General features: G+C 51.9%; 1 protein-coding gene and 1 long non-coding RNA gene across 11 annotated transcripts in view; one reads left to right on the top strand and one right to left on the bottom strand.

Moving 5' to 3' along the window:
* Positions 1 to 13,501, bottom strand: part of PLB1 (phospholipase B1) — a 152,720-nt gene that overhangs the window by 9,927 nt on the left and 129,292 nt on the right. For all 9 annotated transcript variants that reach the window (XM_027623350.1, XM_027623353.1, XM_027623349.1 and 6 more), the window contains 10 exons: positions 11,242 to 11,302; positions 10,648 to 10,706; positions 9,111 to 9,178; positions 8,826 to 8,869; positions 8,516 to 8,615; positions 4,938 to 4,989; positions 3,900 to 3,980; positions 2,414 to 2,479; positions 1,655 to 1,749; positions 370 to 451 (listed from right to left, as the gene is read on the bottom strand). In XM_027623350.1, the coding sequence (XP_027479151.1) occupies positions 370 to 451; positions 1,655 to 1,749; positions 2,414 to 2,479; positions 3,900 to 3,980; positions 4,938 to 4,989; positions 8,516 to 8,615; positions 8,826 to 8,869; positions 9,111 to 9,178; positions 10,648 to 10,706; positions 11,242 to 11,302 (708 nt within the window). The remainder of the gene's footprint in view (positions 1 to 369; positions 452 to 1,654; positions 1,750 to 2,413; positions 2,480 to 3,899; positions 3,981 to 4,937; positions 4,990 to 8,515; positions 8,616 to 8,825; positions 8,870 to 9,110; positions 9,179 to 10,647; positions 10,707 to 11,241; positions 11,303 to 13,501) is intronic.
* LOC113938160 overlaps positions 1 to 13,501 on the top strand; it is a 90,963-nt gene that overhangs the window by 68,707 nt on the left and 8,755 nt on the right. The window contains exons 1-2 of one of the 2 annotated variants that reach the window (XR_003524839.2): positions 7,738 to 8,072; positions 8,500 to 8,639. The exons of the other annotated variant lie outside the window; for it this stretch is intronic. This is a non-coding gene — a long non-coding RNA (uncharacterized LOC113938160). Of the gene's footprint in view, positions 1 to 7,737; positions 8,073 to 8,499; positions 8,640 to 13,501 lie in introns of those variants that run through there. 2 annotated transcript variants of the gene reach the window in all.

Raw genomic sequence — 13,501 nt, 5'->3', positions numbered from 1 at the left:
TACCTGAGGGTCAAGTTTCTTCAGGGGAGGCTTCTCAGAAGAGGCGAGAAGACCTGCCCTGTGCATGAGGTGGAGCAGTTGCAGAAGGGCTGGGGAGGGCATGTCCAGGAGGGACAGCCTGAGCAGAGGTGAACACAGAATTGGGGACGGAGGTAAGCAGGGCTAAGCCTTATGTTCTGAGGGAGAGGGAGCCCAACGGGGCCATGGACACTTCCTCTCCCTCCCCAGCTTGGTGTTCTTTTCACCTGGAGAAATCTTTCAGGGGCTGTGATCTGCCTTTAGGGAGCACCCTTGTTCTCAGCAAACCCCTGCTCTCCAGGAGTAGAGGGGCCCTCAGCTGGGATAGGAGGGGGAGGGGTGCAGCTTCACCTGGAAGTTCCAGTTCACTTGCTTCAGTTCCTGCAGCTCTAGGGGATTCTCCTGTGCATGTCTGAGGCAGGTACAGTTGCTCCTGTGGAGAGGCACCCGGGTGGCTGACCTCCCCCCACCGTCCCCCCCCACACACAGCCTGGGTGACTCCCAGCCCCAGGTCACAGACCATAATTCAAGGACACTAGGGGTAGCAGGTGCTTGTTTAAAGAGAAGGTGGGAGAGTTGGCACCTGATATCTGGGTCCCCTTGCCACCTGGTTGTTCCTGCCCCAGCCCGGGTCTTCCTCCAGGGAAGGGCTGGAGTTTTGGAAAGACAGCCATGATAACCTTATCTTTCTTCTTCCTGGTCCTGAGACCTCCCAGCTCAGGACTTCCCCTCAGGACTCCAGAGTGGGGAGTCTCTTGGGAAGCTGGGGAGTGTCGACCAGTTTGAGACACACGGACAAGGTAGAATGTAAGGCCTGAACCTTCTGGAGGAGCCCGTCACACCTCCCAGCTATTAGCTGTTCCAACTGGTGCCCAAAAAGAATGGGAACCAGCTGGTCACCTTGCCAGCAAATCCATTTGACCCCAGCTAGGACTCCTCAGCCCCCTGCAGAATCTGTTCTCCCAAAGCAGTGATCACAGGAAGTCTGGGTGACCCTCTGGCCTCAGAGGATGGCAATTTCCTGCCAGGGTCACAGCTGAGCTTTAATAAGTTCCAGCCCCCAGCAGAAATTAGTCTCTTGTACAACAGACCTTAGCACTGAGCCTGGCTTTCAAGGATGTTATAAAAGCTACTCTTGACTGAGAGCCTGCTCCACAGGGCCCAAGCACATTACATGCATTTCTTCTAGACCTCACTATTTTGCAAGATTTTACAGATGAGTAAGAGGCCCAGAGAGGTTATAGAGTTTTTGCACAACCTCACAGCTCCTAAAGGGCAGAGCCAGCTACAGCTGGACAGCTGTCTTGGAAGCTCCTTGCCCGGTGCTGCCTCTCAAACATGGAGCAATCACTGGAGTTTGGAATCACAGACCACGCTGGGCGCTTTAAGGAACATTGGTCGGTGTCTCTCGCTTTGTGGCCAAGCAACCGGGGGTCCAGAGAAATAAAGTGACTTGCATACAGTAGGCATTCAATACTTTAGAGGTATTTCCAAATGATTTTTCTAGCCCCTGGTTCATCGCTGATGTCTGTCCTCGGGACAGAATTGTCCGGCTCCGCCTGCACTGGTCTCCGTGGGTAGCGTCCGTGAGGCCTACTCTCCCCAGGGACTCTCGCCCTGGGGCCTGTGTACTTACTGAGCAGCCAGGGGTGGGTCACATTTCCCACCTTGGCCCTGGTGGAGGCCAGCCAAATCCATGACCTCCACCACATTGATGAAAACCCTTGGAAGCTGTGGGGAAGCAGAGGGATGGGCTGCATTAGTCCCCAGGCAGGTGTGGGGGTGCTGGTTACTACTGGAAGAACCTAGGGGCTCATCTATAATCTAACTTCCTCCTCCCCAGTTTTGCCAATAAAGAAATTGAGGCACAAACAGGGGATGTGGCTTGTATTCTCTTAATCTTCTTTAAGGGCCCACTTTATAGCTTGGGAAGCTGAGACAAAAGTCACTTGTCCCAAGTCCCATTGCTAGTAAGCCACCCTGCCTGGCTACACACTAGCCATTTGGCTCCAGAGGCAAACACTTGGCCACCAACCAATCCAGTCTGATTCACTTAGAATTTCCTTTGCAGGGGCGCCTGGGTGGCTCAGTCGTTAAGCGTCTGCCTTCGGCTCAGGTCGTGATCCCAGGGTCCTGGGATCGAGCCCCGCATCAGGCTCCCTGCTCCGCGGGAAGCTTCTCCGTCTCCCACTCCCCCTGCTTGTGTTCCCTCTCTCGCTGTCAAATAAATAGAATCTTTAAAAAAAAAATTTCCTTTGCAGGGGAGCTTGGTATCTGCCCCCCTCCCTTGCCTCCCCTCCAGGTGTCTGCTCAGCGTGTATCTCCCTGAACACGGCTTGCCTAGATTCATGCCGTGAGGGTGGAGACCCGGAAACCTGCAGCTGCGCTTCCCTACCTCCTTATAGAAGATGTCCAGGGCCTGTTGGATATGCTGAATGTACTCTCCAGCTGAGGGGGCCTCCTGTGAAGAGAGAAGGGGGCTCTTGTCAGCTCTGGGCTTCTACTCTGAGGGTAGGGGTCTGATGACCAGCACAGGAGGGCCTGGGGGTGGTGGTACAGAGGGGCTAGCATGGTACTGGACAGGCTGAGAAGCCCAGCCCTTGTTGCTGTGGGACACAAGTCTTCCTTTGCCCCCTACTAGACACCATGAATAATCCCCACCCTGATCCACAGTATCTCAAATGCAGGGGCAGACTCTGACCATGTTGGTCCCTGCCCCTTCTCTGGTCCCATCTGTCGCCAGCCTCAGGCTTCTGAACCACGTCCATGCCCTGATGACCACACTCTCTCTTTCCTTTGGGCTGTGGCCTATGCTGGCCCCATTGCCTCCCCCTAATTTCTTTTTGACTCGGCTCAAGAGTCTCTTCCTCTGACCCATTTCTCGACTAGAGGCTGATTTAGCGCCTTCCTCAAACATGGCCTGAGTTCATCCTGGTTGCGGGGGGGGGGGGGGGGGGGGGCGGTGCTCCAGGTCTTTTCCACAAAAAGAGGCTTTCAGGAGTATAAATCTGATTTTGCAAGAGGGGCAGGCACTCTGGGGATAGGAGAGGCGTTTTCCTGGACCAAGGGTCCACAGGCAGCTTTGGGGGTCTCTTGAGTGGACCCTGGTCCACCCTGTTGAGTCCAGGACACAATGGCATTGAATCCCCTGGGGCTGGGTCACTGCCTCTGGAGACTGGGCAGTAAGGAGGCTGGAGGGGAAGAGGCTCAGGAGAACCTGCCCGTGTTGGGGGGGGGGGCGATAATTCTCATCCAGCCTTTGGTAGATGGTCTGAGCCATGAGGAATGATAACATACTTTCTCCCCCTGCCTGTGACTTCAAACGTTCTACCGTGACGTCTGAGTTAGGGCAGCTGCTCTTTTCCAGCCAAATAAAATACAGGACATCCCCAACTTAGAACAGCACGTATTCTCAAAGTGACAGCCCCCCACAGAAACACCATCAGGAACAGGCTGGGTTCCCAGGCTGGCCGGCTGAGGTTGATTCACTCACAAAGTCCTTGGGGCAGCAAGCTGTCCTCTTGGGACCGGTTTGATTTTATCCAACCTCGTTGATGACATTGTTTCAGCCTCCCCCTTGCACACATGTGCGTGTGCACCAAAAAAAAAAAAAAAAAAATCGAAAAATGGGTAGGGATTTCCCAGCACGCATGGGGTGGGCCTTGCCGGTTACTCATTCAATACCAAAGAACAGTATCTGTGTGCATGAGAGCAGTGCCTGAAGAGTGGGTGCATCTAGACACTTCTGGAATCAGGGGACCAAAGCAGCTGCTGTCCCAGGGGCCACTCAGCAGTGGGAAAGGCCAGGGTCTGCCTGGGTGGGCTGGGGTGCCTGGGAGAGCAGGCCGGCATGACTCCCATGGGGCTGGGCAGGGGCTTACCGGATTCTCACAGTAATGACATACGTCGTTGCTCCCAATGAAGAGCGTGATCAGCTTCCAGTCACTCTCTAGGTCAATTTCCTGAAGGGACAGAAGGCTCTGAGTCTAAACTTTGGTAGTGGTGGGGGGTGGAGGGGGGCAGCACATGCAGGTGATGCTCACCAGGCCAGACAGCACCCCCTCCCCACTGCCTTTCACCCTCTTTGTACCCCGATGGAGAGAAGATGCCAAGTGGAGCCTCCCTAACCTTCACCTTGGTGCCTGGCAAGGAAATCTAGAGAGCAGACTCCCTGTGTGCACGTGTGTGTACGTGTGTGTGTCTGCTCACGGTGGAGGAGGACTATTTTTCCTGGGAAATCCTAAGAAAATGGCAGTGCATCACACAGTGGAGTGTATTAACACAGCCGTGAAAAGTGATCTAAAGGCCTTCAAAGTTGCAGAGGGCGAAAGATGCAACTAGAAGTAAAAGCCCAGAGCTGCCTCTTGGGAGAGCTCGGCTGGTCTGGGTCCAGGGAGAGGGGACTGGTGGGGACTGGAGGAAGAGCCTGGCCGGGGGGAGAGGTGCGGTGGGGGCTGGGGAGGCCCTCAAGAAGTCTGCCCTCTGCTCAGCCACCACCGTAACAGGAGTCCTGCCAGGCGCTGAATTCTGAATTCCAAGGCCGGGACACAGACACTTCGCAAAGCCCCAGTGAGAAGTTTTAGAGGGGCCGGGTGAGCAGGAAGGGGAAGGATTGGAATGAGGAGCCTATTTTTAGAACCCAGGGTTTACATAATAGGGCTCTGCAAAGCCAACTCTTGGGTAAGGTGGGAAACTGCCAGAGGCCAAGGCCGGCTCTGCTCCCTCCTGTGGTGGGGCCTTGGGGGTGGGGGTGCCAGAGCCTGGCTCAGAAAAGGGCAGCAGAGAGGGTGCGTCGGGGGTAAGCCCTGCTTCTCGGGGCTCAATTGACCCCTCCTTAAAAACAAGCAGGGGCTGAAATGGTGGTCCAGACGACTGGAGGCCGCACCTTTTAGGGTGGCCCAGGGTCCTGGGGTACTCACCGGGTGGTTTTTCATTCGCTCCACCAGGTCCCGGGCCTGGGTTGGCATGTCCCTAGACGGGGAAGAGAAAGGAACCTGAGCAGTGGCTGAGGAAAAAGAGCTCCTACCGCAGGATTTGGGCCTGGAAACACAGGTGCTTCCAGAAGGGAAAGGTATATAAAGTTTATTCCTTCACAATGTATCTAAAAGCTTTTTGAGTCTCAAGAAATCTCAACCTAGGAAAAATCAAAGATCTGCCACGGACCTCGAAGCCACATAGATGCAGACCCTGCCAGGGGCTAGTCTGCCTTCTGCAGGCCTGGTCCTCCGTGGCCACGGGGGGTGGGGGGGTGGGGGGGGGATCTGGTCAGCTTTCCCTGAGGGATGGTCCCTGACATCCCCCTCAGCTCTTTCACGGCAAGCCGAGTCTGTTCAGATCTTAGTCGGCTGCCTGTTTTAAAAATAACCTTTTGTATATTTGAAAAAAAGTCACAGCCTTAAATTATCCTCTGCCTTCTTTCCAGGCACCCTGACTCCTTAACCTTCACTTCTAAATCCCACCCTCGGTTCCTTTAATCCTTTTTTCTTCTCTGTAGTTACTTTGGACTTCTACACCATTCCCCATCTCCTCACTTTTCCCCCTGCCGGCATAAGAAGCCAGGGGAGAGAAATCCAGACAGGATTAGTTTTCCCTTCACCTTCCAAATGTCCGCCACGAATAAGGAAAGTGAATGCTCTGGGTAAGAGTGAAGTATGTCGATGGAGCGGTACTTGGCAGTAAAGAGGAATGAACTGCTGATCTGCACAGCATGGGTAGGTCTCAAAATGACCTGCTGGGCGATAGACGTTAGACAACAGCACCCAATATAGGATTCCATTCACGTAACATTCCAGAAAAGGAAAACTGATCTCTAGAGATAGAAAGCAGGTCAGTGGCTATTGGGGGTGCAGGGAGTGGGGTAGAGATGGGAGGAGCAGGAGGGAGAGATGGGTCACAAAGGGCACAGGGACACTTTTGGGTGTGATGGGTGTTATCTGGATTCTAGTGATGTTAAACCCTAAGCTGTGGACATACGCCAAGTTTATCAAATTGTATACTTGAAATGTGTGCAGTGAACTGCATGGCAATTATACTTCAATAAAGCTGGTTTTTAAAACCAGAGAAGTATATGAGCTATGTGGGCAAAGGGACCCAGCCAATGGAGGCTTCTGTGCAAGAAGTCATAAAAGCAGTAACTGGTACAGGATGGGCGTTTTAAACCTTTGCCTGTCCATGAGGAGCTGGGCTTGCGGCCAAGTCTCATTTATATGTCCAGGATGATAGCCCATCCATTATTGCTATTGATGCAATGCATCAGAAAGCTAGAAAGCAAGCCTGTCCTGGGTAAAGGGGACTCCAGAAGTGTCTATAACCTGCCAGTAGGCTCAAGATGTGAGTAGGGGAAGTCACGGGTGATAAGCCCTCATGAGCGTGAGGGGAAGTTAGGAGTGCTCACTTCCTTCCCTCTTCCCAGCCATGTTCTTCCCACCCTTCAGCCTCGGAGCAAGTCCCACCTCCCCACTACATGAGCCTTTTCTCTGAGCACCTTTATCCATACCTTCTGCTTCCTTTTCATCCTGGCGTGAAGAGCCCTGATCTGGGGGTTACAGGTCCTGGGTTCTCTTCCAGCTCTGTGACTTACTTGCTGGGTGAGCTCGCCCAAGTTACTGAACCCTGCTAGGGTCGAATTTCTTCATCTTATAAAAGAGGAGGTCGGTGGAGATGAGTCCTGGGCGCCTCCCCTCTGGGTCTGCACCTGTATGTGGGCTGCCCAGTTCCCACATCACACTGTTCTCTTTCATACAACTCGGAAGTACAAAGTCATTGCAGTCTGCAATGTTGCCCTATGCAACGTTTTTTTTTTTTTTCTAAAAGTTATTTCCTGTTTGTTTAGCCTCCTTAAACTAGACAGCAAGCTAGTTGAATAGGCAAGGAATTCACCTATTGATTGTTTTGTATCTTTTGGTAACTACTTTGGGGCTCAGTCCTTCGCCTGCTTCCCTTGACTTCTTGCTTACTGATTGATGGAAAGGGAAGTTAGAGGTTGAATAAAACTTTGAAACTAAATAATCCTAATAATGGCAAACTTTTTGGGGGGGGGCGTACATATTAAATACTATACTGTTTTCCACTGAGTTATTAATCTCATTTAATTCTTATGACAATGCTGAGACATAGGTACTATTATTATCCCAATTTATAGATGAGGCAACTAAGACAGAGACGATAAGTGACCTGCCCAAGGTCACACGGCTAGCAAGTCTGGGAGCTGGTATCCGGACACAGACAGTCTGACCTCAGGTCTCATTATCCTAGTTGCCCTGCTGTGGTGTTTATTTTTCTCTTGAGATGTGCTCCTCCTTATCTGACACCACACAAAATCACCCTGCAGATAAAGGAGAGTCACAGAGCAACTTTCCAACCTTGCTTACTTAAGTCACAGGCTTACTCTCCTTTCCCGTATCACGGGACATCAGAGATGCTAACAAGGAGCTGCATGTCTTGGCTACTTCCCCTGCCACGGCCTCCTGGTGCAAGCGCCCAGCAGCAGTCAAGGGAGAAGGCAGGAAGAGAAAGAAGTAAAGCAAGAAAGGGGCTTGAACGTCAGCTGACTGAGGAATCAGCTGCTGGTTAATGGAGCCTGGGCAAATAATAATAAAATGATGACGGTGGTGGTGAGGATGACAGCAACAACAGCGATGCGGTGTTGGTTTTACGGGCCCATGAAGCCCAGCTCTTTTGCAGAAAAATAAGTGCTTCCTGCTTCTGACGTTGAGGAACTGCCACGGCTTCCTGCGGCTCAGAGGCACAAACCAAGCGTGGGGCCCTCCTTACCACGTCGGAAAGGAACGCTCCGTGTAAACAGAATGAGTCAAGCCGGAGTCGTTTCCCTGGTGATCTGAGTGCAGCAATCCTTCTACAAAGCAAATACCCAGCACACTCCGTGCAGAAAATCAATGAGCTCTGTCAGGCTTTCCAGCTTTAATTATCTGGGTTGTCAACAACAGAAATCGGAGTGAAAACAAACAGCCGCCATGCTGTTTTGGGGGCCTTCGCATCTAACTCCCTATTGTCAAAACAGAGCTTTCTCGGAGTCAAGGACCCCAGGTTCCGAGGTAGGGTGGGGGGCATGCGTGGGGCCCGGCGGCAAGCTCCCAGCACTCTGCACGTTTGCTCCCAGCCTCCCCGCGCAGGGAGGTTGGCCAGAGTCAGCAGGACAGGGCCGGGCCACCCTCAAGGGCTCCTGCTGCCATGAGAGGTGGTGACAGCCCAGCGGGCCTGACCTGACCCTGACTCCTCTGACAACCTTGGGCCATTCTGGAAACTTCCTAAGTCTCAGTGTCCCTCATGCATGTACCCCCCCGCCCCCGAAGGGTGTGAGGATCACGGGAGGCTATCCACAGGAGGGGCCGGGCATGCAGAAGGACTCTGTGCGAGGCCGCTTTCATTGCCCATCTGGGGCCAGGCTCTCAGACACCACCCTTCCCTCCTCCTCCCGTTCCCCAGCCTGATCTCTCGGCCTTGCCCTCTACTCCCTCCCAGACCCACGGCTACTCACCACGCTCTGGCTCCTTCCATGGCTACATTCATCCCTGCCGTCTCCTCCAGGGTACCGGTGGAGAACCCGAGGATGTGAGGGTTGAACTTCTTCAGAATGTCTTTTAAGAGGGTGAAGCAGACAGGTGAGAGCGGATGGGGGCCCATCCTTGGGGCCCAGGTGTGGGGCAGGACCATGCTGGGGCTTTTCAGGGCTGGCTGACTTCCCTCCTTGCAGATAACCTTCCCTGCCCTTACTCTGGGAGAGGCCCTGGCCTCAGCCAGGGGTTGTTACGGCCATAGTGATGGTGATTCTCTGTGTTGCTACTTACTGGGCAGTGTGGTGTGGTTGTCCAAGATGCCATCCCCTCCAATGCTGGGGAAGAGAAAACACGCTTGTTAAGATCACCCTGACCTGCCGCTCCACCACTCCTCATATTTCCGAGTCAGAACCAGAGCACCTGCCCTTGGCACATGATTCCCACCACCCTGGGGACGGACACGAGCATCAGGGAGGCTCCTTGCTTCTCAGAGCCAGAGCCTGGAAACCCAGGTTCATCTCTGGAGAGGTGACAGGGGAGCGTCATCAATAGAAAATGAGTGGAGAACATCCTCACCTCCAAGAGAGTCCCCTCCAGGACGTGGGTAGGTTGCTAGCGTTGCTTGGTCGGGCTCCCAGTGCTGTCTGTGAGAGGCAAAGAGAAGGCTCGAGAACTGTGCTGGGCCCAAGGGCAGGCCGACAGTGCTGGGAAGGGCCCCCAACGTTCTGAGGTCACCATAATCTGGTGTCCACTTCCCTTGTTCACCCCCTGCTTTCTGGTCCACACGAACACTCAGGTGTAAGCAAATCGATCTGAAGCATGAGGGCCTTGGACCAGCCTGCCCAGTTACCACCCACCCATTCCATCCCTTCTGGGAATGCCAAACTCCCTTCTTTCCAGCCCTTAAATCTCTAATTCCTTGTCTAAGACCCTTCTCAGTTTCTACCTCCTGTATGTAGCTTTCTCTAAATGCCTTATCTTAAAAAAGAAAAAAACAACTAAAAGGAGAAAGTTCTCTTTGAAACTTACAAAAGTAATACATATTCACCATAACTGGTGAAATGATAACAAAGATTCTTTTAAAAATTAATAATCTACCCCCACCTTATTAATCTTGCCTCCTGCCACAGGTTCTATATCCCTTCTTTGTCCTTTATCCACATATACACATCACCAGAACTAATTAATGGTTAAGACCCTGGGGTACATCCTTCCAGAGCTTTCTCCATGTTTATATCAAAATTAACCACATTCACACACATGCGGGGGAGTTGCTTTTCCAGAAATGAGTACCTGATTTTATTTTATTTTATTTTTTAAAGATTTTATTTTTTTATTCGAGAGAGAGAGAATGAGAGATAGAGAGCACAAGAGGGAAGAGGGTCAGAGGGAGAAGCAGACTCCCCGCCGAGCAGGGAGCCCAATGCGGGACTCGATCCCAGGACTCCAGGATCATGACCTGAGCCGAAGGCAGTCGCTTAACCAACTGAGCCACCCAGGCGCCCGAGTACCTGATTTTAAAAGGCCGTGTGTCACCTACAGGATTATGTATCTCCTTCTGTGTAAGTTGCTTATTTTCCCAGCTTGACAAGTTTCTTAAGGGTTATGACTACACCTCAGAATTGTTAGCAGAGTGTCTTGTGTAGAGCAATAGCTAAAGAGCTGGCTAATACAATTCATGTAGAGAAATTACACTATACAGAGGAATTGGGCTCCCTCTGCCCCCAAAGGACACATCTTGCAACGGGGTGAGGGGCTGCTGGGCAGTGTGTGGGTAATCCCCCACCCCCCAACTCTATAAGTGTGGGTAGTTGGAGATGAGTTCCCTGATAAAGACAGGTATACAACAGGCAGATGAAATGCTTGGAACAGTGGGGAAGGGGAGATGGAGGGGCAGCCTCATGGATGAGGTGGTGAAGGGCAAGAGGCCGAGCATTCTAGATTGCCCAGTGAGGTCTCGCAGCTGCCTGGCTGTTTCAGTGCCTGCCACAGGTAGGCTCTCAATCCTGTCAGCTAAATGCTGAACGCCGAGCCAGTGTGGAGGAAGGGCACATTCGGCACAGGGCCTGGCTGGCTCCTGGGGTGCCCAGGCCCATCCCAGCTCAGTACTCACGGTCAGCGAGTCACCCATGGCGGCCACCACTTTGATGTCTCCTGGCCGGAGCTCATGGACTAGGAGAGACAGGCAAAAAGACAGATGGTCAGGGGGAGTCTTCCTTTTAAAGTATAAGCTTGACTAGGAGTCAGATTCTGCTCCAGTCCCACAGGCCCCTCGTACACTTATTTCCAAGATTTAGCAAATTTGCCTCTTTCATCCATTTGGAGAAACCAAGGCACAACAATGGCCTTGATGGCTACTGTCCATCCTAAGAGAAGTCACATGCATGTTGGGGTAATCCAGGAAAGTGCTGGCTGTGGGAGTCATGATCTTAGGCAGAGAGGGCCCCATCCCTGACTGTACCTTCCCTGCCGGGTGGGGAGGCCTGAAGGGCTGCCATTGGGACTAAACAGAGATGGGAAGGGTGAGCTGTGGAGAGCCCGGTGGTTGCAGGCTAGCTTTTCAGGGGCCGCCCACGAGCCAGACTGCATTGCCCGGGAATTGGCAAGGTCTGCTCAGGACTCCAAGATGTGTTTGTCGGGTGTCCCACTAACCCGACACTTAGCCAAGTCCTTAGCTGAAGGGAGTAACGATGATGTTTGCACTCACCTGAGGTGGGGACACCGTTGGAAGGATTCCACTCTGTACACAGGAGGTCGCTGCCCCAGTTCTACACCAACAGGAGGAAAGATACAATGCCCAGCACTCATTGTGCAGGAAGGCTAGCTTTAGTCCAAGGAGAAGTAGCTAGGGAATTTTTGGTGGAGGCTAGAACTATGCCCCGGTAGGGGATCATGTGTGGGCAGGAACAGCTCATTGTAGATGGTCTGAGAGGGAGATGAGAGAGGAGAAACTGGGCATCTGCCTGCCCCTATGCACAAAACACGGAATTGCGTGGGCACACATATGCTACACATACAGCTTTTTCCATCTCAACTTACCCACACTCTCACATGGGTCTGGCAGTCACAGCAAAGGGGGAAGAAAACAGTGATCTCCCAGAGGAACGTAGATTTGGATGTCTCATGGAAGACCACACATATGTTTTGGTGTGGCTGTTTAACATTAAGCTAATGGACACTGATTATAATGCTGGGCTGCAGCAATAACTCGGATGTTTCTAGGAAAATACCACGAAATGTTTTCAATTGTAAAATTCCTGGTTTCTGCATATCTTTTCTGGACGTGCATCTATGATTTTGCATATTTAACTTAAGAGCCAACCACTTCCTTGTGTGTGTATAAATTAATGCCTCTGTAACCTGGATGCCTTTAGTCAAATTCCCTTGCCTCTGGAATACAGTGCACATTTCCCAGGTGCTGGAGGGAGGGATGGGGTGGGAAGCAGAGGCTCAGAAATGACCAGTATCAGTAAGTTGGAGGAGAAATAGAGTCTCTTTCCCAGAGTTCCAAACACCTGCACGTCCCCAGGAGGGTCTGAGGGGCAAGCCCAGTGCTGAATGCATCGTAAGGCTTGGCAAGCAGGAGATAATTGGGTGACTGATTCTCTGGGGAGTGTGAATGCCAGAGGCTTTGGAAGCTCATCTCCTCTGTTTAGTCAGAAGATGGTAAAGACAAGCCTTGTTAAAAAGTCTCCTCTCCCAAGGGAGCAAAAATGAAACATCTTTTAGATATTATTTGCTTAATCTTATATAATTTCGTTTACTCCAAGAGATTGCTCAGTTCATCATACTGATGTGGAAATTCTTTTGAAATCAAGGACATGCTTGTGTGCAGATGACAAATATCTGGGGAAAAAGCAGTGAAAAAGAGAAAGTTTTATAGCTGTGAGCACTTGAGAAGTATCTCAGATATCTGGTGAGCCAGAGATATGACGTCCCCTACAAATTAAGATACAGGTTGGACTTTGAGGGTGTTCCTCTGTCACAAGGGGAGAAGCCCACACTGTGCCCTATACCAGTGCACCCAAATCCCCTGGGGGTTAAATGCAGGCTTTGATTCCGTAGGACCGGGATGGTGCTCAGGAATCTGCATTTGCATTTCTTTATTTGAGAGAGAGAGAGCGAGATAACGACCAGGGGAAGGGTTAGAAGGAGAAGCAGGCTCAATCCCAGGACCCTGGGATCATAACCTGAGCCGAAGGCAGATGCTTAACGGACTGAGCCACCCAGGTACTCTGGGACTCTGCATTTTTAACAAGTTCCCAGGTAAGGTTGATGCTGCCTGTTGGGGGCTACTTTAAATGGCAAGGTGTTAAATGACACCACCTTCTCTGCCTGGCTGTTAACTCTTAGCAGCAGAAGTAAGGGTCCATGAGACTGTACGATCTAAGAGGGTAGGCAGAGACCTGCTCTGCTCACCTTGGATACCCAGCACTCAGCACAGTGCCCACTCCACTTAGGACGCTGATAAATAAGTCAATGGTAAATAAGGAAGTGCCTGATTGACAAGATGCAGCTGACATTTTAGTCATAGTGGATTTTGGTCCATGGTTTGCCTGGGATGAGCCTCCAGTGGGCTAATGCGAGCCTGAGAGAATCCAGAGAAGCCGGACAGTGGTATTCCCCCAGCCATGGAGCCGTTATGGCTCGTTCCCCAGAGCTGAGCATCTAACAGTCCTTCAGTAATTTCTTGTTAGTTAGTCTCAGTGCTTCGACTGGCTTGTAAAAGGTCTTTCCTCAATCGTTCCCGCTGCTCTCAATCCATTTGCTGCACGGGTTAGGGAGATCTTTTAAGGTGAACCAGATGGTGTCCCCCTCTCCTAGAACTTCCAATGGCTTCCCATGTCTCTCCACCTAAAGCCCCACCTTCTGCCTCAGGGATTGGGATTTGGTGTGACCTGGACCCTGACAACCCCTCTGATCTCATCACCCCACTCTCCACCTTATTCACGTGCCCACAAGCCACT

Source organism: Zalophus californianus, chromosome 8, assembly GCF_009762305.2.
Source record: "Zalophus californianus isolate mZalCal1 chromosome 8, mZalCal1.pri.v2, whole genome shotgun sequence".
NCBI lineage: Eukaryota > Metazoa > Chordata > Mammalia > Carnivora > Otariidae > Zalophus > Zalophus californianus.
Note: the sequence above shows the minus strand (reverse complement) of the source record. Positions and strands in the feature narration are given on the sequence as shown.